The sequence below is a fragment of the Pongo abelii genome, chromosome 1 (assembly GCF_028885655.2).
Source record: "Pongo abelii isolate AG06213 chromosome 1, NHGRI_mPonAbe1-v2.0_pri, whole genome shotgun sequence".
Taxonomy (NCBI): domain Eukaryota; kingdom Metazoa; phylum Chordata; class Mammalia; order Primates; family Hominidae; genus Pongo; species Pongo abelii.
Window position 1 is genome coordinate 80,983,884 of NC_071985.2, and position 27,791 is coordinate 81,011,674.

General features: G+C 43.1%; 2 protein-coding genes across 7 annotated transcripts in view; one reads left to right on the plus strand and one right to left on the minus strand.

Annotated features, from left to right (window-relative positions):
- Positions 1-1,066, plus strand: part of NME7 (NME/NM23 family member 7) — a 231,786-nt gene extending 230,720 nt beyond the window's left edge. For all 6 annotated transcript variants that reach the window (XM_054525728.2, XM_024238742.3, XM_054525737.2 and 3 more), the window contains one exon: positions 778-1,066. In XM_054525728.2, the coding sequence (XP_054381703.1) occupies positions 778-806 (29 nt within the window). In that variant the 3' untranslated portion in view covers positions 807-1,066. The remainder of the gene's footprint in view (positions 1-777) is intronic.
- ATP1B1 (ATPase Na+/K+ transporting subunit beta 1) lies at positions 878-26,809 on the minus strand. The gene is given in 6 exon segments (NM_001132587.1): positions 878-2,314; positions 3,538-3,618; positions 6,231-6,415; positions 8,606-8,761; positions 22,110-22,238; positions 26,683-26,809. Coding segments are annotated over 6 exon segments (912 nt in total). The 5' UTR covers positions 26,780-26,809; the 3' UTR covers positions 878-2,050.
- Between the last annotated feature and the right edge of the window lie 982 nt (positions 26,810-27,791).

Sequence of the window (27,791 nt, forward strand, 5' to 3'; positions counted from 1 at the left end):
TGGTACTAATTTCACATCACACAATTTGTTGCTCTAGAAATAGCAAAACAAGAGAAATAGATTAGTGTGATTATAAATATGGAGCAATAGGTGGGAACTGAAGCTGTTTCTGGCATTTCTCCCCAAAACGGCCATGGCCTCCGGGTCTGTCTCTCTGTAAGAGGGCAGCACCCCTGAAGACACAGTGCCACGTCAAGGATGTGTGTGAGCTCCTCTGCCTGCACAGGCTTTGTGAAAGGTTTCCATTTCAGAAATACAATGCCCTCATTTTAGTGTGGGCATTTCCCATGTTGGTTAAGTGATACTAAATCTTTAATTATAGCTGGAAAATGTTTTTTGGAAAGCTGATTTTTATCTTCTTTCACAGTAAGGCTAATTTTTAAATACAGCTAAATAAGGTCTTAGGCCAATCCCTGAACCAAAAAGCAAGGTATGAACCTTAATTAATTTACTGAACCTCAAACCTAACCTCATTTTTTAAAAACTGAAGTGTTAACAACTTTTTTTTTTTTTTTTTAACACATATGATGTCTAGTGAAGCAGGAACCAACACTTCATGTTTTCTAAACTGAGTGAAGTAGCACTGCAAGATAGTTTTTAAATGGAACTTCAAACTGGAGCTTCATCGATTCTCTGCCTCTGATTGATTAACTTAACTTAATGTCTTTGGGAAGGGGTATGCCAGTGTCTGGAGTCCTGACCAACCTCTTGGACTCTGTTAAGTGGAAAAGACCAAAATTTGTCTGAACTAAGAAATTATGTGTTTGTCCGTTTCAGGTTCAATACTTCTTCAAGATCTTGGATAATTAGTGGTATGGAAAGTAAAGAAGTCACAGGCTGGGACATTTAGACAAGAGTGAATCACACACATGAGGAATGTGTTCATTCTTTTATTGTCCATTGTTTTAACCTGACTGAATACAAGATCAACAAGAGCACTGTACTCCTGGCAATTATTACATATGTTAGAACATGGATTTTGCACTGTAGACAACATTTAACACCAGTCTATGGGGTACTGCATTGCTTTTTATAAAGTTCAAAATAAAGATTTATTTTCAAACAAGTGACTTTGGTTTATTTCATACATTACACTTTTTCTTGCAGAAAAAAATAAAATTGTACAACTGCATAAATATAAAATTCTTCCACCATGAAAATGGTTAAAACATTCATAAAGACACAGCACCAGCATGTGATGCCTCCAGAAAGGAAAAAAGGAAAGTAAAAGAAAATGTATAAAGCAAATTAATTAGCCCTGTCACTAGCCAAAGTGATGGGCAGATCCAGATCTCAGACACAGCTTTAGAACATACCGGAGGACAAGGGAAGAGATGTCAAGACAGCATTCAATACAAGCACAACACAACCCATCACCTTTTTGTGTTTTTCTGTAGTGTCACTTAAAATTTAAAGGGCAGTTCCCCCATGACAAACCCCCACCCCAGCCCCCAGGAAAAAAATAAAAATAAAAGACCTAACACCACAGGAAAAGACTATGGAGTATGTTAAAAATGCTCATCGATGGGCCATTATCTTTGAAAGAGCCAAAAAAAAAAAAAAAAAAAAAAAAGAAAAGAAAAAAGTACCATGCCAGTTTTATTCCCGTTGAATATTTACACCTTGGACAGCAAACCTTGCTCACATAAAGTAGAAAACAGATACGATAAAACATGGCTTGAAAAATGACCAGAGTATGCACCTGTAGTACTGTACACTAAATAAAATACACAAGGCAGCAATACTTCGGGGCCAGAAACACTGCTTACTACAAGTCAGTTATGGAATCATAATTTACAGTAAAAATGGGCACGTCCCAAGGCTCAATTTTTCTTTTTCTTTTGTCATTTACAGTAGAATAAATATTTTGTTGCTATTGCTACACTTTAATTTACATTCTAACCTATTAAATGCAGAAAGCTAGTGTAAAGCATATAGATTAAGTGTAGGTCCCATACGTATGACAGTTTGTTCAAGACTAGTAGGTTTTTGTTTTTGTATCTTTTTTTTAACTTATTAAATGGCTAGTGGGAAAGATTTGTGCTTGTGATCAGCTCTTAACTTCAATTTTTACATCAAAACGTCCCTGAAAACGGTCTTTCTCACTGTACCCAATGTTCTCACCATACGCCTTACACTCTATGCGAATTTCAGTGTCCATGGTAAGATTGGTGAACTGTACGGCCAGCAGGGGCTGCAGGTATTTGGGCTGCAGGAGTTTGCCATAGTAGGGATAATACTGCAGAGGAAAACCAGGGGAGTTGCCCAGTCCAAAATACTCCACATTTCCAATTTTATCCTTATCTTCATCTCGCTGAAATCCAGAATGAAATGAAATTTTAATGGCTCACATCATGCATCACTATGTGTACTCAAAAACAAGACTCAATCTACACAGTAGTTTGCAAACTACTGAGAGAGGAAAGAACATCTACTCAGTCTATTCCATTGCAGCCTTGAGAAATGGTCTTAAGAAGAGACTATTCTCAATGTGCAAATGGATGGGGAAGCTGAGTCAAATGCCAAATAAGCATTCTTCAAGCCAACACAGCCTCCTAGAAACAAGGCCAACATTGAAAGTCAGAAACACCTTGCTGTTGGCCCAGCAGATGATCTTTCTAGTGATATTATCTCCAAAGTTTACTACTTGCCTCTCATTTTCTTGTTGAGAAATCAATCTCCATTTCCTTTCTTGGTGCTAGCACTGTCTGGGAACTCCCTTTCTTTGTTCTGCCTTTCTCTCTAAACTGTCCATTAGTTTTTGGATCTAAAGGAAACATGCACTAATTGTGACCTTAGTCTTTCAATTTTTCTTTTTTTTTTTTTTGAGATAGAGTCTCGCTCTGTCCCCAGGTTGGAGTGCAATGGCGTGATCTCGGCTCACGGCAACCTCCGCCTCCTGGGTTCAAGCGATTCTTCTGCCTCAGGCTCTCAAGTAGCTGGGACTACAGGTGGGACTACAGGCGCACGCCGCCATGCCCAGCTAATTTTTGTATGTGTAGTACAGACAGGGTTTCACCATGTTGGCCAGGCTGGTCTCAAACTCTTGACCTCATTATCTGCCTGTCTCGGCCTCCCAAAGTGCTGGGATTACAGGCGTGAGCCACCGCACCCGGCGATATTTCAATATTTTTCAAAGAGAAGCCCAAACCACAAATTTTTATGTGACATTAATTTTTTTAATGTTGGCCCCAAATTTTTAATACATGCTGTGGGCCAGAAAGAAGTACTTCTGTGAGTTAATTCACCTCTCAGTTCTGTAAGCAAATATCCCAATGTATTAAATTCAGATATTTGAGTTTCTTATGCCAATGGAGAAACTGACATGAGTCTTACTCTGATTACATCTTTCTGTTCTTTTAAATAAAAGTTTTACCTAGTATAGCTACAATTCATCTCACTGAGACTTATACTTGAAAGCAATGTTTCTTATTTTTTCTATTAAAATTTTACCTGTCACTTAAACAGTCTGCTTCATTCTCCCCTCTTCCCCTGCCTACCCTTCCACCACCCCAGTAACCCTAAATTTGTCTTTACCTTGCCAGTGCACTGAACGGGAAGGACATTTGGGTTATACTTCATTACTGGGTAAGTCTCCAAGGACTCATTCTTGGGAGGCTAAAAATAAAAACCATTATGATCAGTAGATTGTAAATGATTTCTTAAGTTTCTGAAAAATAAAACTACTCTGTAGTCCAAACAAGTACACACCGGTCACAGTAAGTCAACCAAAATAACAAAATACATCAGGACAGCAGAATGAATGACTCCCGTAACCAATTTAAAGTCATGTTTGTGATTTTGTTGAAATGAAAATAAGTGCCCAAGTTTATAACGACTACAATTAAGCTGTGATGCAACCCAGTACTAAATGGAACTTTTAATAGAAGCCCATTATAAGCTTTGCTTAAAGACACTGAAAACTAAGTCAACCCAAAATATAATGCTCATTATTTGCTAAGATTAGATTACATGAGAAAGATGACTGACATTTCTGTTTTTATAAAGCGTGGGCTTTCCTCCTGAGTCATGAATAAATAATGTCATCCTTTTCCCTCAAGCATGACTTCAAGTAGGCTTTCCTTTTTTGTTGTTTTAATCTCCAGTCGGGTAGACTGCCATTTAAGGAGCGTTTCTTTGCAATTTTCTTAGGAAAGTCCAATATGTAAAAAAGGTAGAGGTGTCACTGCCCTAAGAGGAAGGGTTGTCTTGAAGGGGTGAATCCACTGAAGGGACCCAGAGGACAGTCTGAAAATTACTGCTGTCATGAAATCTCCAGAGCCTCTCTTCTACACCCATGGCTCAAATCTATCTCAGAAGTGTGATGAACATACATCGCTGGAAGACAGTCACTTGCTTACTCAGATCAGCACAGCAAGTGAGTCTTGATGTGAGATGTAACACATACAGAGTCTAATCAAAGTCAGATGAAATATTAGTTCCACATCAGGAAGGAACTACTATTTTGGTACTACTCTGTTTTGGATGCAAGAAAATGATCATCTAGATTTGACTCTTTTGGACGTTTCTGCCAGCAATTTATTTGTCTTTAAAAATAGGTAGAGAAAATGCTTACTGATAAAGGAAGTTGCCAGAATCTATCCTCAAACGGTGAGGATAGTGAGATGCTGGGATACTCTGATCTCTGACAAAAATAACTCCAAAATAGTTGGAGATTTGGGTGAAGGTGATGAATTAGGCAGTGGCAATGGATAACCAAGTAGAGACCAAAGAAAAAAGAAAAAAAGGACTGAAAAGAAAGAGTAGCTGAATTTATCACTGAACCAAGTAACTCTAAAGATGTGGGAAGAAATCAATCACAATAGACTAGACTGCCTCTGCGGGGTCCAAATGTCACTCAATGTCTACAATGAGTAATGTCAAATGCAAAGTACTTAGAAAGTATGGGATGAGTCTTCTCTTGGCCATGCCACAACAATTTCTTTTGCTGCTAAATAGCTGATTGATCTCAGTGAAGTATTCCCTAGCAGTATGAATATCAAATACATTTTGGCATAATGGTTCTCACTGTTTTTCTTCCATTATATCCTGTCTATGTGGAAAGAAGCTTAAAATCCTGTTGAGACGTACATTAATTTCTGCCAGCAATCCATCAAACTAGCCAGCCAGGCAACCATCCATCCCCACCTACTCATTTTTGCCTCTGATGCCAATAAAGGAACTTTGATGCATCCTTCAGTTAACAAAACTTTTTATCTCTATGTTGATTTTCTTTTGAAAATATTATTCATGGGTAACAAGCATTGTAGAAATAAATTAATAGCATTCAATAGAAAACTAATGAACAAAAGAGCCAGATTTCAGAAATGAAATGAGTTTGTTCACATAACTGAATATACTGCAGTCAATTTCTATCAAAATTAGAAACAACACTCATAATGCCAATGCTCATATATGGGTGATTAGGGGGAAACCTGCCAGAAGAAGCCAGGCTTAAGGGGAAAGGACAGCATTAATTCATGATCTGGAGGAGAGGATGAAATGACCAGTTTTACAAAAGCAGACAACAACAATAAATTTTCCATTCTTATGGAGAATATAATCTCACCAAATGGTGAGCAATGGCAATTTGCTCATTTTTCAGTGATCCAGAGTAATGTTTACCCATTATAAGTTGCAGTAATACAAAAAGCCAACAGCATGGCTAGCAAAGTTCAGCCTAGATGATGTTAAACTTCTACTTTCGCAATAAAATTCAGAAAAAATATTTTTTCGGATTATCAATTTTTTTGAAATGTTCTTGTGGCTTCAGGAGGACCAAAACCATACTATACATGCAGGTGGTTTTAAATTTTTTTTTTTTTAAATCCATTCTTTATGAAGTAAAAAAATAAAAAAACTTTTTTTTTTTCTCTAACCACTAGACCACCAGGGAAAAAATATATTTTTCTATTTTTACTTTTTTAAAGAGTTTATGTTATAGAAACTGTTATCTGGATACTGAGCAGGAGTATTAAGAAAAGGGCCACAGACTCACTTCAGAATGCAGCTTTGCCTCTCAGAATTCCTTTAACTTTAGAAAATGAGATTAATGCCCTAACTAAAAGAATTGCAGGGTGGATACAGAAGTTTTTGGTGTTATTCTACCGGCTAGGTTTCAAAGTCAGCACTGAGTATACTTTAAAACTATCTTACATTGTCTTCTCAGATCAATTAAGTACTTAGTGTAAATGACTCATCTAAATTCTATCATTTAAAATATTACTTGCCTTAGGTTTGAAGCCTAGAACTCGGTTGAGCTTTATAATAATGCATGGTTTGCCCTCTTTGTAGCCATAAGTTTCATCATTTAATCCAGAGCAATTTCCCAGCCACTCAAGCTTGAATCTGCAGACCTTTCGCTCTCCTCGTTCATGATTAAAGTCTCCTCGTTCTTTCGGTTCACTGGGCACATCTAAAAATAAAAACACAACTTTTATATTGTACCAGCAATTCCCTTAGCAGTTCTAAGAAAAAGAAACTTTCTTCCTTGTCATAGTTAACTATTCTGAGAGTATGCTATTCTGCATTTAATGCATGATCTGAATTAAGTAAGATCTCCAGGAAAACCATCTCTGACCTCTTCACTCATATTAAAAGATATTTTACCAAAAGGAATAGCTGGTATATGGCCCTACACCAAAGCTTCATAGTACTTGATCAGCACATAATATTTAGTCTCTGGCAATATTTCCCTTCTTTTAAATAATGGATTACTCAGCCATTTAGAAGACTGAAAGGAGACGGATCACACTGCACGAGCAGCATCATTCACACTGTCAACACTGGCTTAGCTCAGTAACAAGGATATTATAATCAGAATACAAAAGGACTGTCAATAATTTTCAGAACTAAGTTTTTTTTTTTGGTCAGAATTTTTAAGAAGGAACTGGTATTTTCCTTTTCAACCACCACTTAAGGATTTTTTTGAGACAGCGTCTCACTCCGTGGTCTAGGTTGGAGTGTGGCAGCATGATCATGGCCCACTGCACCTCAACCTCCTGGGCTCTAAAGATCCTCCCACCTTAGCATCCTGAGTAGCTGGGACTACAGGCGTGTGCCACCCTGTGGCTAGTTTTTTTTAATTTTGCAGAGACCAAGGTCTTGCTATATTGCTCAGGCTTTTTTGATTTGAGTTTCTGCCTTTTAAAGCTATGCATTAAGCATTTGCTGGACTGAGAAATTTTATTCTGGCATTTTTAATTCAATCCTCATATAAAAGCCAGAAAAAGACCAAGTGAATACAGAATTCAAAGTTAATGTATAGCATGCTGGAGGAAAATAATGCAAATACCATAATTTATGTATAGTTTTTAAGTTCACAAATTAACTATTTTCCCTTCAAATAGTGAAGAGTCTGAATTTAGGCTATCTCCTTGAAGTGATTCACCGTGATTATCCCTCAGGCCTTTTAATTACTGCAAAGTAAGATGAAAACCTCATTAAAATTCTAATGAGAAAAATTCACACTGAAAATGTTCTTTTAAATTACTAAATATTTCCAAAATAACTTAAAATGGCAATTCGCCCCATACTCTGACCAAGCCACAGCCTGCCTTATAAAGAACTGGAGTTGGTAAATGCTTGAATTGAATCAGAAGGGATGATATTACCTAGTAAAACTCAGAGAGATGTTTTATGTTTGTTTGTTTGTTTTAATTTTAACTTTTTTGAGACAGGGTCTCTCACTGGTGCCCAGGCTGGAGTGCTGTGGCGTGATCGTGGCTTATTGCAGCCTCGACCTCCCAGGCTCAAGTGATCCTCCCACTTCAGCCTCCTAAGTAGCTGGGACCACAGGCATACACCACCACACCCAGCTAACTCGTCTTATTTTTTGTAGAGATGGGGTCTCACTGTGTTGCCCAGGTTGGTCTCGAACTCCTAGGCTCAAGCAATCCTCCCTCCTCAGCCTCCCAAAGTGCAAGGATTACAGGCATGAGCCACTGCACCCAGCGAGTTTTTTTTTTTGTGAAAGAATGAGAACGTGGACTGGAAAATTCACAGTCCAGGTAGTAAGAGGGAGGACATGTATTCATGTCAATGACTTAACAAAACTAACAGCCTCTCTTTACCCTTCATAAGTCATTTCCTTATCCAAAACGATCAGCTGCCTAACACATATTTCATTATCTATCCCAGCCAGGATCAATAAAAGTATACCCTGACCATACATCCTCCTTCATGAATGCCAGTGCAGTGATAGCTAATCACACCAAAAGGTCTTTCTGATGAGAGAAGGCCCTGTGCACTCTTCTATAGGGAGAACTTTTTGGGGGAAGATAAGGAAATAAGTAGCTGTACTTTTCAATGGATGTAAGAGAAAGAAAACCATAATTGCTGTCTTGGGTCTGAATAGTAAAAATAGTGCCTAGGAGTGTTTTAAAGTAAGACACCTTTCCAATGCAGAAAGCAGTCATACTTGAGGCTATACTGTTTTTCATTGTGTCTTCCTGCTTTTTTTTAAAAAAGTCTCTAAATATGGCCAGAGTTCAATCTTTCATTATTTCAGGATTATCTCTCGATCATTAAACAAAAAATAGAAGTAGGAAATAAGAATTAAAGAGAAAGAAAACTAGCCACAAACATATACAATCAGTCTACTTACCGCCACAATCTTCAAAAATCATGTCATCCCTCTGGGCTGAATCTTTGTACTTTTCCAGGAACCTAACTATGTTTAGCACATATGCCTCATAGCTCTTGGGATCATTAGGACGAAAGGAAATTTCAGTCTTCTGGATCTGAGGAATCTGTGTTAATCCTAGACCAGGCAAAGAGAAAATCATTAGTATGAAGGCAGAAACCAAAACAATTCAAAAGTAGACTTTCCACATACAAAACATACTTTGCTAACTCCACTTGGCTAAAAAGAAAGGGTCTTGCCTCCCTTGTGAAATCACTCCTCTGGCATTTAGATTAGGTAACCCCAGGTACCAATGACTATGCTTTAATATCACAGATCAGTTAATTTCCATAGCAACACTTCATGGTAGGCATCACCTCCATTTTATGAATGACAACACTGCTTGCACTGAAAGGTTAAGTACCTGGGCCAAGGCTGCACAGAAAGTGGTAGAACCAGAATTCCAACCCAGGTGTGCTGTACTCCAAAGCTCATTATGTTTCTAGTACCCCAACGTGCACAGTTTTTTAAAATACCCTGCTGGCTAGCATTGTGTGCAGGTGGCTTTGCCCTCCCTAATTGCATGTAAGCCTTGGACACACAGGTCTTCTTTTATAATCCTTATTGTCAGTAAATGTATAACCATTCCAAATTCTCTAGACTCAAGCCTACCTAACCAAGATATTTCTTTGGATCTTTTAACCTAAACGGGAAGAATTTGGGACATACATACAGTAACCACAAATGCTTTCCAATCCGAAAGTCTCAGCATGTCGGTGCCGGTCAGATAAAATTCAAAATCCATATGCCTTGGGTTTGCAATTTCTAAAAATCTGTTACATTCTTTAATATCCAAAAGCCTCTGCCTTCATGAGACTTCCTAGATGGGTATGTGAACCACACTACACAGCACTACTCAGGAGCAATGGTTGGAAAAGTCCATCACAACTGCATTTTATTGTAGGACTGCCAAATAAAAGATGCCCGGTTACATTTGCATTTTAGATAAGCAAAGAACTTTTTTTTTTTAATATAAGTATGTCCCAAATGCTATGTGGGACACACTTACATTTAAAAATTATTGTTTATCTGAGGCCGGGCATGGTGGCTCACGCCTATAATCCCAACACTTTGGGATGCCAAGATGGGTGGATCACCTCAGATCCAGAGTTTGAGACCAGCCTGGCCAACATGGTGAAACTCCGTCTCTACTAAAAATACAAAAATTAGCCAGGCGTGGTGACACACACCCGTAATTCCAGCTACTCAGGAGGCTGAGGCAGGACAATCACTTGAACCCGGGAGGCGGAGGTTGCAGTGAGCCAAGATCGTGCCACTGCACTCCAGTCTGGGTGACAGAGTGAGACTCTATCTCAAAAAAAAAAAAAAAAAAAAATCTATATATATAGATAGATAGAGATATAAATATATATGGAGAGAGAGATAGATATATAGTTTATCTGAAATTCAAACTTAAGTGGGCACCCTGTATTTTTATTTATTAAATCTGGCAACCTGATTCTAATCCTCACTCCCAGATCTCCCCTCTCTGTGTGGGGCCCATAAGGGGGTACATCATCACAATCCTTGGTAAGTGACTCTACCCTGGCTTCCCACCCCCACCTCCCAGCAGGTCAGGATAGCGCCTATGTCACCATCATTTAGGGGCTTGTCAAACATGCAGTCTCAGAGACTCCCCTCCAGACCTACAAAATCCTAATCTCTAAGAAAGAGATTTGAGAATCTGTTTAATAAGTACGAAAAGATCTTTAAACACCCTTGGCTTAGAACTGCTTCTCTAGGAAATTATAATCTGAGAATGGCAACAGTGACTCAGATATGAAGACAACGACGTTAACGAATGTGGAAGTGATAACTAGAGTGCAGCACCATTTGTAGGGCTTGAGAAGCAGGCATCAGTAAGGTTCGACTAAATGCTATTCTTTCTAGTAATTGAGGATGCTTTAAAAGTGGTTACATAACGAGGTGGGCTCAGGGGGTTGTATAGATATGCTTTTTCACACATGTAGTTCCCTAGAGGAATGGAAGGGATAGTGAGGAAGACAAGTAATCACTGGAGCAAGGTACAGGGGTGCCCAGGGCAAAGGACTTAAGGACATTAACAATCATCTTCAGGCCAGGTGCAGTGGCTCATGCCTGTAATCACAGCACTTTGGGAGGCCGAGATGGAAGGATCGCTTGAGCCCAGGAGTTCAAGACCAGCCAAGGCAACCTAGCAAGACCCTATCGCAATTAAAAAAAAAAAAATCATCCTGAAAAGGATGATGTAGAACCTGAAGAATTTTGGGGGACAAAAATTTCAACAGTGATAGAAATGAATCAAACGGGAAGTAGAATTTGCTCATAAAAATCTTCAGTTTAAAATAAACACAGATTACAGTTTAAAATTTTGTAAAAATGCCTACAAGCCATAATTTTTAGTATTTCTAAAGCAATTTAAATATACCCTGAACAATCTTTTTCTATGTTAAAATTGGCATTGTGATCATTTATGGTGCAAAACAGCAGTATTGTAAAGAGAAGAGATACCTGCAAAAATAAAGGTGAGCAGAAGCTTCCACAGATAGTTAATGCTTGAGACAGCAATGGTAAACAGAGTTACCCAGTGAAATGGGGAAGTCGGGTAGGAAGGGTCACTCCTGGTTTGAGTTGTATATAAGACACTTAAGTCAAGGTGACTTGCCTGGACCTGGGGGAAGTACACCAGCAGACCCAAAGCCAGAGGCTCAACAAAATTTAGAATGGGAGAATCCTGGAGTCAGGAGGGAATGGAGCCTTGAGGGATGGTCATGCTGAGGGGCCACCCGAAGAGCCAGTGCATAGGCAGCCAGAGAGAGAGACAAATGCCTGTGCATCGCTCGGGCAGGAGGTCTGCAGGAACCTCCTCCAAGTATTCTGTGTGGTGTTTGGGGGTCAGGAACAGAAATGGACTCATGTACACAAGGTTAAACAGTGTTTCCAGGCTTGGGAAAGACAAGGCAGGAGGGTGGTGGATGGCTACACAAATGAAGGAGATCAAATGTCAGAAACCAAGGAGGGATCTCATCTGACCTTCAGGGAAGGTGGGGGGAAGAACCACAGCCAGGGGACCGTAGGGACATTGGTGTGATAAACAACAATTATGCAAGCTGCAGTCCATCAGCAGAGGGCCGGATGCAGCAAAAGCCAAAATATAAACAAGCCTGATACTGAGATTTGGAGGGTCTCACCTAATAAGCTGAAAGGAGGAGTGACCCTAGAAGGTCATGTTGAGAGTAAACATGGTAAAACCTGGATTGCGAAGCGAGTGTCACAAACATCCTTGTTCTCCCTCGCCTGGCTTCAGTGAGCCTCTCCAGTGGTTTGCCTCTCACTTTCTGGCTGCCTGCATTCTCTCTTCCAGTGGCTGCTCAAGGTTCCATTACTTTGATATGAGTATGAGGAATGGTGATGCCATTTCTCAGATTCTCCCACACAAAAAAAGGAGAGTAAGAACAGGAGGAGGTATTATGCTGAGCGCTTTTCATTCCTTCATGATGTCAAGTCCACGTTCTCCACTATTAAAAGTGACCAGGGGACATGTGTCAGACTCAAAACATCAGCAACTCTCACTCAGTCCTCTGGGCTCTTTACTAACAAAATGATAAGGCTAGTGCATTCCCCAGGAGCCTAGGTGCTATGACCAAAACTAAGTTCATGTTTACTCATAGACCTATGACAAATCTTTCTTGTAAGTGCCTCTGTTGTTAATTATCTAGGATATGGCCGGGAATGGTGGCTAATGCCTGTAATCCCAGAACTTTGGGAGGATGAGTTGGGTGGATCACTTGAGGCCAGGAGTTCGAGACCAGCCTGGCCAACATGGTGAAACCCCATCTCTACTAAAAACACAAAATTAGCCAGGCATAGTAGCACATGCCTGTAATTCCAGCTACCTGGGAGGCTGAGGCACAAGAATCGCTTGAGCCCAAGAGGCAGAGGTCGCAGTGGGCTGAGATAGCACCACTGCACTCCAGCCTGGGCAACAGAGTGACAGAGTGAGACTCTGTCTCAAAAAAAAAAAAAGAAAAAAAAAGAAAAGAAAAAGAGAAAGAAAAAAAAATCTAAGATCACATTTGTGAAAATAATAGGTATTACTGTTACATGAAGTGGTACTACTGGCCCAGAAGAGAGTTATATACACAGTTGGCCTCATGTCTCTCTAGATGGGGCAAATAAGAAATAATGAAAACCAAGTAATGGAATCACATCCCTTTCAACCTGAAAGCCCAAATTTTTCAGTAAGCATAGCTGATGATCTAAGCCAGTCAAGTTTATAATTACTTTGTGAGGGAAACATAGATGCAGGCTGCTTGAAGAATCTTGACTTTGCTCTTACAGAAGCATCAGAAACTAGTGAAACCAAGAAAGCAAGGGGTGAAACATAGATAGCTAAGCACGGAGTCTTAGAACCCTGTGACTTGCCCAGCTGGATTAGACCTTAGGCCAAAGACTCTGCCCTGTCCTTTCCATTTTAAGTAACAGAGAACCTTGGTAGAAGGAGCCGAGGAATGACAGATAAACCCCAGAAAGCTCAGTCATGTCTTACTCTCTTTTGTGAGCTCATGTTTCCCTCTGGAGTCTGAGGGGTCTTAGATGGTAGTAACTAACATAAGCCTTAATGACCATCCTTTTAAGACACAGAGCTTTTGATCCAAACGTCACTTCCAGTAAAAAAACAGACGGTCTGGGTTTAGGTCATGCAATCAGCTCACACATACTTACTACATACAGAAACAAATGTCCAGAAGGCCACACCACAGTCAAGTGGCCGCTGCCTCCTTAGTAGCTCTTCTGCTCTCTTTCCTCACATTTCCGCACGGTCTCTCTCTCACTCCATCACCCACTATCTCTGCCTCCTCTCTTTTCTTTATCCGAAGCCTGATGGCCTGAGAACTTATCCTGGAAATCACCACAGATCAGCCCCCGGGTCTGTTCTGTTCTGGGTAGTCTTAATTAGGACAGTTTTTGATGAGGTCTTCTCCAAACATTAGAAACATTCCTCTTCTCAAGTTATTTATCTAAAGCAACTAGATACTCACAAGAGAAAGATGAAAGACCTTTGAAAGGATGTCCAAATCCTTTAAATCATTTACTTAAGAATTATCAGACTGTTAAGAAGAGATAGAAAGCAATGGGATTGGATTTGGTAATTATTACAGACAGTTCCCAACTTACAATGTTTGCCTTACGATTTTTCAACTTCACAGTGGGTTTAGCAGGGTTAGTAAATGCATTTTTGACTCACGGTATTTTCGACTTACAATGGGTTATTGGAACATAACCCCATCCTAAATCGAAGAGCATCTGTATTTTGAGGCCACACCCAAATTCTCCAACCATGACATTCTCCAAGGGCTGCACAAATCTCACCTTGCTGACTGGAGTTCTCATGAGTCATATTTCACACTAGACCAGACACTTTCTCCCATCATGCCCCTCTTTCTACTGCCCACTTCTTAAAGTTGTTAGTTATGACTCTGGACAAGGATGAGCTCTGTTTGCAGTGGTAATTCCCAGAGGGCCAAAGACAACAGAACACCCAATCGCTGGCATGCAATTTCAAGTTATATTCCAGGAAACAAATCTAACCTTTTCCCTCTCCGGTCTTCTAAACTTGAATTTACATTAACCACCCCGAGCTCTAGAGACAGCTTTGTTCTGATAGGATCATTTGCCTTAAGCTATATATCATTACTTAATAAAGCCACTTGAAGAGGCAGAAATCATAATCTGGGTATGTAAAATTTTAATATTTGGTTTTCAATGAGTATTTCAACTTTACAGAAGATTTAGATTTAAAAACTTTTGGCTTCCCACTTGCTTTTCAAAGACATATTTACCTGTCTTTGGTCCCCATCTCTTGAGAAATAAGGAAGATCCTCCATGTTTAGCTTTAGTAAGTGTGGAGAGACAAGGGGGAAAAGGCTTGAGGGAAAGGATTTTGTTTCTAATTAGGTTTATAATGTAGCAAGTTCATCATTTCTCAATCTACATGTAAGTTTAAAGTATTTAAACTAGAATGTAGCCATTTCAACCTTGTAAGTTATTCAAATGCACAGCTGCTTGCACCTGTCATTTAATACATCTGATGAATCAGTAGATCAAACCTCTAAACAGGAATCATTTCCCATGGAAACCTCCAGGAAGGTACCCATATGACTGAGAACGGCACAGGAAGCAAAGAAATGCTTTCGAATGTAGCCATGCACAAATCATGCGTCTCCTATACATTCCGAGTTGAAAAGTAATTTCCAATTTAAAAAAAAATAGAGGTATGAATTCATACATACTCACACATGTACACATAAACACACACATATGTATGCATACGCACATATATGAGATAGAAATTTCTCCTTTAAGTGCCACTCTGTAGGACCTAAGATATTTCTGGATTTTGTTTTGTGTTTATTTTTGTTTTACATCTGTGGGTTGGTATCAACTTACCTAGCAAAGTAAGGGGAGAGGCACAGGAAAAAAGGCGCCTTTGCACTTTCTGGAAACTAGCCACCTTTGACTCACCTTCTGCCTCCGGCTCCCAGACTCAGGCTCTGAGATTAGCAAAGAATAAATCTCCCTGCCTGCAGGCAGGGTCACATTCACACCCTCCCGACACTCAGAATCTGCTCCCTTTACAAAGTCTTAGAAAAATGAATCCCTGGACTGTCTCTACAGCCAATCTGGATGTTTACCAACACTTAGGGTAAAGAAATCATTCTTCCTGTCTAAGCTAAATGCCATGAACTCTGATTTAGGCTCTTCTCTGATCCGTCCTCTTCTTCCTGTGGCTGTATATTCACTTTCAGGCAAGCAGGGAGTTATTTAGTTCAGATGACCTATCTTTAAAAATGCATATTCCACAGGGGCAAATCCTTGGTATTTTGTATAGCTCATAATTGTGCTTATTCTTAATACAATAAAGGAAAGGTGCCACTTTTATAAAAGAATAATATAAACAAATAGATAAATCCTAGTATTTTACATTAATTATGCTCAAGGCCAAACTGAAGAGCAAGTACATATAGTATATTTGACTTATCTAGATATAAAACATAACATTTGTTAAATAACATCCTGAAGTAAGACACTGCATTCTACATGACATTTGATAAGATCTACTCATGCATGTATGTGGAAAAAAGCTGGATGATACATCCCTGTTCCCTTCATCTCCCCAGCTTCTCACTAGTCTTGACTACATCCGACAGACCAGCTGGTCATCAGATTACTAGCATGAGAGCACTGACCAACAGTTAAGAGCAACCAGTCCAATAACCCCATCAGATTTTATGGTAGAAGTGGACCTGTCAGGCTACTGCTCTTTCCACACCACTTTCTATGACCCTTGGGTGAATGCAGCAAAAAATCCTTAAATGAAGCTTCACAAATCCGGCTTTTTTTTTTTCCCCCACCATCACTCCCACAGATTTGTTACCTGGTCCTTCCTACTTATCAGGTCTCTGTTCTGCTTACTCATCATACAATGGGCATACAATGTAAGATCTGTTTTTCTGTGGCTCCAAGAACATTTTAAAGTAAATCATTAGGTTTCCTGTGTACCCAAAAGATGACTTAGTAGTTGTACCCTTGTCTTTAGAAATAAAGAAATCACCACCTGGGTAGTTGAGTTGTTGAAGCCAAACAGAGTTCCCCCCAACAAACCCTTTACCAAGTCATAAGGCTGGGCAGTAGCTTTTGGAAATCTAATTGCCACCAATGCTAATTCATCCACAAATTCTGGGACCAGGTAGGCACGATCCATTTGAGGGTGGGAAGGGAGGAGAAGAGGGAAAGTGAGAGACAGCTGGGTGTATACAGATACATCGTTGTCAGCTGAGAGATTACAAAGCAGTGTATTCTAACTGGAAACACCTTACTGGCACTTTGCACTAACAATCCCTCCAAAGTATAAGGAAGCCAAATGTTTCTAATTTCCCCTTATTTCTCCTTTGAAATGTGAGTGAGAGATAGTAATACAGGTATGAGGTAGTTTGCGGGGGGGAAAAAATTAGGTATCCTGAGACTGACATAATGACTTCTCACGAATTTTACTTAATCAAGCTGAGATTGAATGATAATGGCTTGAACCCTAATGGGTTTTTTGTTTGTTTTGTTTTTTTAGATGGAGTCTTGCTCTCGTTGCCCAGGCTGGAGTGCAGTGGCACGATCTTGGCTCACTGCAACCTCCGCCTTCTGGGTTCAAGTGATTCTCCTGCCTCAGCCTCCCAAGTAACTGGGATTAGAAGCGCCTGCCATCACGCCCAGCTAAGTTTTGTATTTTTAGTAGAGACGGGGTTTCACCATGTTGGCCAGGCTGGTCTCAAAATCCTGACCTCAGGTGATCCGCCTGCCTCGGCCTCCCAAAGTGCTGGGAATACAGGTATGAGCCACTGTGCCAGGCCCCTAATGAGTTTTAAGATTAGATATTTCCTCTTTACAATCAAGATGAAACTGAAACTGCTGGTGGTGCCAGTGTGGTCTGCATCCACCCCACTTCTCCTGCCCGATTCTGGCTACCAACAAGCCAAGAATATGACCCTTTGAAAATGTGTCTGCTAGCACTGAGCCGTCTATACTTCAGAGCTAAACAAACAGCCACCCACAACCTGAAAAGAGAGAACAGCAGCATACATTCATACCTGCCTACCAGGAAGCAAGCCAGCTGGGAATCTCCCGGACCCACCGATTGACACACAGTGACCTTCATTTCACTCCACTGTTGCTAAGTGAGCCTGGAGTGGGGGAAGGGCAACGGCGGATGTGAAGAAGAGACTTTTCCATTACACCACTGGGCAGGCAGCAAGGCAATCAGGGTCAAATCAGGGCCAGGGCTTGGTAAGCCTGAGTGTGGGTGTATATCCATGAGCGTGCGTGTGTGTGCACGCTTGCATGTCCGTGGGCATGCATGTGGGTGTGCGTGCCTGTGCCTGCTCAGCCCTCTCCAGCACAGCTAATTGCTGCGTCTCTCCCCAGATCCAACTGCATCAATAGATGAGAAGTGATGCTGCAGAGCAGCACTGCAGGACTGCCTAAGAGGGTCTCCTCTGGAGAAAAGCTTGGCAGGGGCTAACCCAACAAGCGTGGGTTTGTTAAAGGGAGAGACTGCACAACAAATACAATGCCATTTAAATTCACTTTAAAATTTGTAAAAACATGTTTCCCAAATGTCTCTTAAACATTTTCATGGAAAGCTAAGGTTTTATTCACTCCATGAAAATCTAGGTGTGCAAAGCATCCCTGTCATATCTGGAAATTCAGTGTCCAAAAAGAAGAGACTGCTGCTTCTAGTAGAAAGATAGGGCTATAAAAACCCTGGACCAGGTGTGGTGGCTCACGCCTGTAATCCCAGCACTTTGGGAGGCCGAGGCGGGTGGATCACCAGAGGTCAGGAGTTTGACACCAACCTGACCAACATGGTGAAACCCCGTCTCTACTAAAAATACAAAAATTAGCTGGGCATGGTGGCGCGCACCTGTAGCCCCAGCTACTCGGCAGGCTGAGGCAGGAGAATCGCTTGAACCCAGGGGGTGGAGGTTGCAGTGAGCCAAGATCATGCCACTGCACTCCAGGCTGGGTGACAGAACAACACTCCCTCTCGAAAAAAAAAAAAAGAAAGAAAAAAACAGAAGTTACTCTCAACAGCTACCCTACATTTCATACCATTGGTTTTGCCACCATAAAGTACTATTTGCTTTATATATGTTTATCATCTCATTTAGTTCTCACAGAGCATATGATTCCCCATCCCCCTTTTTTTCTTTTCTTTTTTTTTTTTTTGAGATGGAGTCTTCGCTCTGTCACCCAGGCTGGAGTGCAATGGCACAATTTCGGCTCACTGCAAGCTCCGCCTCCCGGGTTCACGCCATTCTCCTGCCTCAGCCTTCTGAGTAGCTGGGACTACAGGCGCCCGCCACTACTACAGGCTAATTTTTTGTATTTTTTAGTAGAGACGGGGTTTCACTGTGTTAGCCAGAATGGTCTCGATCTCCTGACCTCATGATCCGCCCACCTCGGAAGTGCTGGGATTACAGACGTGAGTCACCACACCTGGCCCCACCCCTTTTTTTTAATAGGAGACTTAAAAAAAAATTTTGTGTGTGTGTGGATATGGGGTCTTGCTATGTTGCCCAGGCTGGTCTTGAACCCCTGCCTTCAAAGGATCCTCCTGCCTCAGTCTCTCAAAGTGCTGGGATTACAGGCATGAGCTATCACACCGGCTGCAACACGACTTTGTAAGGAATATCACGTGCATTAAACGGCCACCATTGTTCAGGGCCAAGAAGCTGTACACGTTCACCATTTTTTCTTACATTTCACTTCCATTCTGTAGTTTAGTTTCTCCTCTGAGATTTCATGTTTGGCCTCTCAGTTTATCCAATATTATCGCCATACAGGCCCAAATACACTCACTGCACAATTGCCACTGCTTGATATGGCCACATTCACACGTTATTGAGAAGAGATCCAACTACAAGGTATTCCGGTGTACAAAGGGCAGTCAATACCCAGTCAGGCTGGATTTGCATTCATGCCTCAAATTCAGCTGATAATATTATTAGTAAGTCCTTTTATCTTTAAATCACATGCAAACTTTCACACCCACTAGGTGTATCTAACTCAAATTTACAGTTTTCCCTCTTTAACTAACATGAAAATGGAGGCTTTAAAAATACTAATGTGAAGCCAAAAAATTGTCAGGGTATTCTTAAACACATTGTTTGTCTGCATACTTAAGGAGTTACTTCCTATGCAAAATACAAACTTCTAATATGTACTCTGAAAAATGCCAAGGAGGGTCCAGTTAGGATCCCTCAGGCAACAACACAGGGCCATAAGGGGTGGCCCAAGGGCTGCACTTTGCGGCAGCCGGCACTCTGCTGGCCAGGCTTGATCAAGGTTCGGCACTCTGCTGGCCTGGCCTGATCAAAGTTACTGTCATTTTCATATGAATGTCATCTCCCTTGGTAAAGGCCCCCGAAAAACCCCACAGAGTAAGGCAGGTGAAGAGGAGAGGCCTGGCCTAGACTCTCTTGAAAGGTGATGGGGGAAGGGATGAGGAAAAGAAGAGACAGAAATTACCAGGCCAAAGAACAAGGAAGATGGAGGACTGAGGACTTTTCCTGTGACTCAGACCACAGGACAGGAATGCATTTTTCCAAGATGAGCCACCAGCATTCCTTTGGAGAAGTCAGGGTTTGTCAGGTCAGTCCAACTGCTGTGAGCACACTAAATATAGGTACTAAGAACATGTCTTTTAGGAAGGGGATGGAAGGAAGGGAAGGGAGGCACAGTGAGAGGGTGTTGGAAAGGACTGAGCACTTCAGCCAGTTGATTTACAGGCAAGGTCATTTCCAAGTCCTTACAAGGTCAGGCACTTTGGCTATTTCTTTTCCAAAGTTAAATTTTCCTTTCTGCAAAGGGCACAAAGAGAATTTTTAGTTTTATTAAAGGCTGACTCCTCAAAGTTTATATAGTCAAGGACCATTTTTTTTTTAATCTAGGAAATTTCCTGAAGAAAATATTTGACTTTGTAGTCGTATTTGGCTTCGAGTATAAGAATTATAAAACAGCAGCAGGCCAGGCATGGTGGCTCATGCTCACACCTCCCAGCACTTTGGGAGGCCGAAGTGGGTGGATCACCTGAGGTCACGAGCTCGAGACCAGCCTGGCCAACATGGTGAAACCTTGTCTCTACTAAAAATACAAAAATTAGCCAGGCATGGTGGTGCATGCCTGTAATCCCAGCTATTTGGGAGGCTGAGACAGGAGAATCGCTTGAACCTGAGAGGCGGAGACTGCAATGAGCCGAGATTGCGCCACTGCACTCCAGCCTAGGTGACAGAGCAAAACTCTGTCTCAAAAAAAAAAAAATCATAAAATCACATCATGATGGAAGAATAACTTTTAAATGGCAAAACAAAGAACAAAAACAAAATATCTGCACCAATTAAAATTACGACTAATGGTACCACAAGAGTTCTAGTAGAAGAGGACATGAAAAGACACAATGCTTCCCTATCACCGAACCCAACGTAAAACATGTTTCAGCTTCTCTGCATACTCCAGAATTCTTGCTTCAACCTTTCCACAGACCCACCTCTTGTGGAAAACAGTTGCTGGAAACTGGATTATTAAGCAGGTTTAAGTCATGTTATTTACTTACGTGATTTTTTTTTTCCACTTCCCCAATCCCTCAGATCTAAATTTATCTGGAAATATTTTGAGTTTTTCTCACAGTGGAGAACTATTTGACTTAGGGCTACACAACAATGCTTGTCACCTCCGTATTTTGAAGATCTTCCTCTGTGAATCCTTCCCACATTCAAGGAGGTGGGCATGAAAAGTCTGTGGCAGGCAGTGGCCCTTGATCTAGGCTGCTCAGGGCCACGTAGATCATCTGAAGATTGTCACCTAAATACAGCTGTTACTAAACCTTTGCCAAGGGAAAGCAGAGAAGGGACAAGTCATTGCCACCCCTCAGCAGCAGCCTCAAGGTCATTCATAAGTGAGAACCCGGAAGTTATGCAACACTTTCTCTCTAGGTCCTCCAGACAATGATTTTTACAACAGCCAGATGGTAAATTCACATTTGTGGCTATTCCACTGCCTTGTCCTATCAGCATCAGGCATGATGGCAGTGGGCCTTTCACGACTGGTGTGGACACGCATAGCTCTACACTGATGGCACCCAAGTCACAGCAGGGACTCGTGTGGCAGTTTGCATTTTCTTATGATAATCTTTTTGTTCACCCAAGTTTTTAAGAGCTAAAGGAGACAGTTAATTAAACTACAAAGTGGGACCAGAAAGCTGGCAAATGAGATGCTTATTAAATCAATGGGTATAAATATTGAGAAGTAAGAGTGACTTTGTTCAAGGTCAAACTGCAAATTAACAGCAGGTGGGACAATAGACCCCTAAAGTCATGGCTCCTCTCCCTGTGAGTAGCTGCCCATTCCACAGCTTCTTATCATCTCTAAAAATAAGTTCACCTTTTAAAACAGGAGCCCAAGTGACTTTTTTAAAAGGATTTATCTGAGTCATAGCCCCCCTCAAGAAGTAAAAAAATGTCTGTTAGAGTTGAAAAGGTCTGGAAAGGATCCCACTAACCAAACCCTAGAATATGAAAAATGAGAAGACATGGGCCCCCATCAGAACTCAGTCTGTTCACAGTCACATAGCTGGTGGGTAGCAGCCTGGGCCAAGAACTGGGACTCTTCACCCTCACTCTAGAACTGGGCAAATAAGATGTCTGCAACCCGTGAGAGCTCTGCCTGCAATGCGGGTAGGACATCTGGCCGCAGCCGAGAGAAGTTTCTCTTTTCCCTTTTCATGGTTGCTTTAAAACTACATTATAGAGTAATTTTCCAAAGAATTTTTTCTCAATAGAAAAAGTGACACCCATGCTATCTCTGAAAGAAATGAAGCTATTCATGTGGATTTTACCTGGCGGGGCCACTCGGTCCTGATATGTGGGCTTAAATTCACTGATGGTGAGCAGCATCACTTGGATGGTTCCGATGAAGATGCCAGCCAGGCAGCCATAAAATATTACGTAGAATAGAAGGATCTTAACTGCAAGAAGAACAGAAACAAAAAGCTGTGATGCAGTCATATGCTCAGAATGAAAGTTTAATCTTCCCACGGATGAACAAACTTCCTTCCTGGTTCCCCCAGCCCCATGATTTCTTCCTTGTCCAACGTCAAGAGTGCACCTCACCCCACTGACACAGGGTAAAAATCGAGAGGCTGGGCAGCCCTCCACTTGCAGTGTATATGGGAGGTGGTTAAGGGTAGGAGGAATGTTCAGCTAGAACTAGGATCCTTATATTTTGTATTCCCTAAATTTTAAAAAAAGTATCCATATTTTTTATTCTCAAAATTATTAAAAAAACATGAAGATCACCAATAAAATCTATAAAATCTAGAGCTATGTTTGGATGCTTATGCAATGAATTTAAAATATGACAGTATACTCCCTTAGAGACCTATATTTTCTTTGCTTGCATATCCCTTGACATTTAAATACTACAATCCAAGCTCTGCTGCTTCTCCAAATGCTCAGATGCCTGAGGGTTATTTTGCTATGGCAGAGCAATGAATGCTGAGAAACCCAGTGATGATATCCTCCTGTTTTTCTTACTATCACTCTCCCTTTGGTTTGTATTATCAACAAAGCACACTCCTTCCCCTCGGAGGACAAGACAAGGGGAAAAAAAGAAAATTCTATAGCGAAAATGACCAGCACATTTTAATTCCATCTTCTGGAACTGGAACAAGAATAATGACTGACTTGCTGGGCTGCTTTTTCTTTTTCTCATAGTTAACAAGATAACAGGATGGAGGCTGAAATAGCTGCAAAAGCAAAAAAAAAAAAGAAGACTCAACACATAGATGGGAATGAGGGTGGCTATCGGTTACTGGTTTACAAGGATTATCTCCCTGATTAGCCGCATAGTAACAGGCTGTACTAGGCATTGCCTGGCAGCCCTGTGCCAGCCAAACAACTCAATGTGAATGCAAAACAGGGAACAAGTGAACTGTAAGGTTATCAAGTCAGAAGCATGACTGCACAAAGGAGCCTTAGGTTACTGCTAAAAAGGTCCAGATCTCATGCATTAAATGCCAGGGTACTTGGGGAAAAGCCACTGAAAAACAGTATTATTGAAAAGAAGTATATGTGGTAGGAGGGGGCCAGGGAGGGAGTGGGTACACAACTGCAGGAATTAGCCTTGTTGCCCTGTCCATACATTTAAAAGCCCAACTTTCCTATCAGGCACTAAATAGTTAAGGGAAATCAGGCTACAGAGCTGTTAAAACAAGCAAAACACACAAAACCAGAGCAAAATGCTTAACCATAATCCTTTTTCTCCTCTATCAAAAGCAAATAACAAGGAAAAAGGCAAAGACAGAAGCAAAGGTAAGGAAGAAAGAAAAGGTTGTGTAATCCAGAACTACAGCACCCAACTCAATCACTCCCTCCCCGCAGGACAAGAGTTAAGTGCTGCATTCTGTATCCAAGCAGCAGTAGGCAAATGGCAACGCTGTGACGTCAAGAGATCTGGAAAATTTTTCCAGTGAATGCTCCTAAGAGGTGCAAGAGTTGGTGTAACAGTCAGCAAGACAGCTGTCGTAGCCCTGATTCAAGTTTCCTCTTGTTGCCCTCCACCCCCACCTCATCTTGGTGCTCTTAGCTTACCTACATGTGCCCCTTGGAACAACTGAAATATCTCTATACTCATTCCCTGGACTCCAGATGCCTAAGTCTAACAACATAAAAGGGTACATAATTGAGGCTACAGTTTAAAATACAAATAAGAGCAATGGAAAAACAAGTCATTTTGCAAGTACGCTGATTAAGCTCAGAAACAGACAGCCTTTCTATTCTGCCCACACGATATCCTAAGAAAAGTGAGGAATTTTCCCATTTTGCTCTGAGATGTTACTTGATAAAATCTCCCTAGTTACTGCCGTGAGGTCACTGGGAGAGAGTGGAGCACTCAGGACTAGAGGGGCCTACGCAGTGGCTCACTCAGACACAGGCCACCAGGGGCTCCCCACTAGCCAAAAAAAAGGCTAGACAAGTCACACCAACTATCTGGGGTGGCACTGTGAGGGGAGCGGAGAGGCTTCAGAGGCAACTCCCTTTCACGCAATTTTTCTTCCTTTAAAAAAAGTAATACAGGGATTTTTTTGGAAAAACAAACAAACAAACAAACAAACAGTGTGTACCCTTCAAAAGGTCACAGGCAGGCATCCAGGCCTAGCTGTAAATATAAAACCTACCAATGTCTGTATTAATCTAATAAAAAGGTAGAAGGCACAAAGTGATTTGCATGCTGTGATTTCTCCAGCAGGTGACAGGCGAGTCTCCTGCGTCCATCTTGGTGAAAAGCTACCTATAAGCAAAACCGAGCCAAGGGCATCCTGCCCTCGCCCCAAGGGCATCCATGTTGGGCCCAGTGCTGAAAAAGGGGCATTTTCTCCGTAGGAGACGGTAATTGCTGCCGCCTTTTCTACCTAAGAGAGGCTCTGACAGTTTTTACACTGCCAGAAAGGGGCAGACATATTAGCACAAAACAAAAAGGGGATTTTTAGCCCAGCACCTGTACCGTGGAACATGGAAGCCAAGAGGAGGCAAGTACAGCAGTCCTGCGGTCTACATTCACAAATCAGCATATTGATAGCTTGCTGGATAGGAAACCAAGACATAAAAATTGACACACACGGTCTTTCTCTCTCTCATGGAGGTGCTGCCCATTAAATGTCGGCTTAAAGAATGAGTCAGTCCATACTGCCTTACCCTCTAAAGCAAGTACTATTCTAAGAAGCATGAAACTGGAATGAGGAGAGATACATATTATACTAAGGGGAAAAAGACAAGAAGGCAAATTTCACAATGTGCCTAGAGTCAATGCAGCCCCTGCCCCTGTGACGCAGCAGGGTCAGACCACCAGAGAAGGAAGCCCCAGCTAACCTGGGGAGAAGGGTGCCCATACCGCAGTGCACCTTCCAGGCCTCCCTCAAGTTACAAGGAGTTGCCAGGGAGCTGTTCATTCTACACACACCCCACAGTTCTTCAGGTTTTCCTTTCCACAGTAAAACACAGGAAACTACCTTTATGCCTGAGGCACTATGACAATAATCTCAATGAAGAACAGTCTCACAAAAATAAAATATAAAACAAAAGCTAAAAGCCATTAAAGAACTACATTTTCCATGGCTCAGGGATACCTATGCTTCCCAGTAACACCTTGGGAAGAGGCTTCACCTTGACTAACCTTGAAGTGTGATGCATTATTAACCCTTTAATTTTCAATCAAGAGAGACTCACAGGCTGCATTTTTTTTTCTTTACAAAAATTCATATATTCCAGCTTCTTCCATTTCAAAATGTCAGCTAAGCACTATTTCCCTGACTCATTCTCCTGCCGATTCCCACAGATCCTCCCAACCAGGAACACCAATCGGCCTCTGTTCAGGACTCCCTGAATGACTGCAGTGGTGGTGCTAGTGGTGCTGGTGGTGATGGTCATGATGATGATGATGATGATGATGTTGGAGGAGGAGGGGGCAGTGATGCAGCAGGGGGAGTTCCCTCCCTCCTTCCCTCACGCAGTCACGACTCTTATAGATTCGCCTACAACTCTGCCCTTCAAAATGACCTTTTTTTTAAAAAAAAAAAAAAAGTCACTCTTCCGGAGAGGCTGAAAACAAGGAATCTAATTTTCGATGGAAAAAAGTCTATCCAACCAAGCAACAGGCTGCACAAAATATTTTAAGATCAGCTGCTCTGCGTTTATATTCCCTTCACCATAATCAGCCCAACCTACTGACTGATCCACAACTGTCCGTGTAGACCTTGAAAACAACCACTTTGCCAGGTTTCGGGCCAAAGCTAAGAATCGGAGTCCTGAAATGGAGCTTACTGAACCATTTCTGGGTGGTGATGACTCCAGGGGAGGTCATGGAGGGAAACCCTTAGCCATCGCTGTGAAATACTACAGTGTGGATGTATCCTCTCCATCCTTCTCCTTCCTCTCTTTTGAGGTACGTATTTAGACTAGAAGAAAGATGCTGTAACACACAACCTCGTCTGCATTAGATCCCATTACCTCACGAGGTTCTCTCAAGACCCTAGATCTCATTTTTTTTTTTTAAGGACTCAGGACACGGGAGAGACAAATGTAGTCTCGCAGAGCCTGACCATTCCCAGAAGAAAAGGGCTCAACCGATGCACGGTGGGAAAGACTGCCAATTACCAAGCCAAGATCGCTACGATATGCATAACCTTCCGCCTGTCGTGTTGCAGCCCCGACTCTGCGCCCCACTCTGGGGACTCCGCATTCCACACAGGACTGCAAACCCAGGCCGGCGCGACCCAGCAGCGTCCACCACCCTCGCCCCCGCCACCCCGGCCAGCGCGGCGGGTGCGGAACCGGCCGCGGAGCCTGCGCAGGGGATGCGCCGCCCGGGAAAGATCAGACGCGGCGGCCGGGAGCTGCGGACCCCGTACTTACACCAACTGCCACCGGTCCTGCCCAAAAACTCCTTCTTCTCTGAGTTCCAGATGAATTTCTTCCAACTGCCCTCCTCCTTGGCTTTCCCGCGGGCCATGGCGATGGCGGGTCAGCAGCTGCCGCGGTCCGGAGGGTGGGTGGCTGCGGCGCGCGCCCTGGCGTACTCTGCGCCGCTCGGCTTCTCCGGCCTGGCTCTCCGCAGGCAGGACGCGCCGCTGCCGCTGCGGCTCTCGGAGTGCGAGACGCGCGGCAGAGGAGCCAAGGCAGGAGCAGGAGGAGGGGGAGGCGGCGGCGGCGGGGCGGGGGCGGAGGGAGGGACGGCGCAGGCTGCGCGGCTCCGAGCCCCGCACCTATTGGTGGGCGCGCAGCCGCTCGCGGGCTTTCTTTGGTCCGCCGAGCGCTCCTCTAGCCCTTGGGGGGTCGGGGGCTCCGCAAACCCGCAGCTGCCCCTCCCGCTGCCGCTGGGGACGTGTGCTGGGCCCCCGCCTCCCTTGACCTCTACAGAGACAGGCCCGGGGCAGGAGACTCAGAGAGGGAAGGACAGACAAGCGGACTGCGGGGCGCCACCGGCACGCCCGCCACGAGCCGAGGAATTGGCTGCGCCCGCCCTACCTTTACTATATACCGCGCCCGGGCGGCCGTGCGCCCCGCCCTCTAGCAGCCCGGGTGGCCAATCGCCAGCGCGAGGGGCGGGGACTCGGCCCGAGGGGGCGGGCTCGGGGCCGGCACAAAGGAGCCGCCAGGGCTAGAGGGGCCGACTGGAGAGCTGGGCGCGGGGCGCGGGGCGCGGAGGAGGCGGGGGCGGCGGTGAGGGACGCACAGGCAGCGCCGCGCAGCCCCCTCCCAGCTCCCGGCTGGGCGTGAACCGCCCCTTCCGTGGCGGGGGTGGGGTCCGCACCTGGGTCGCCCGGAGCCTCGAGGACACCAGCCCGGCAGTCCCGGCCCAGCCCCCACGCCTGCCCGCCCGCGCTTTCTGCCTCCCTGGGCTGTGGGTCCACCCCTCCTGGGCGCTGGCAGAGTGGGGGAAGGTCACTCCGGGACGCCGGACCGGCGAGGACTCTGCCCAGCTCCGCCCCGCCTCCCGCTCCTGCACCTGCCGCCCCCTCGCA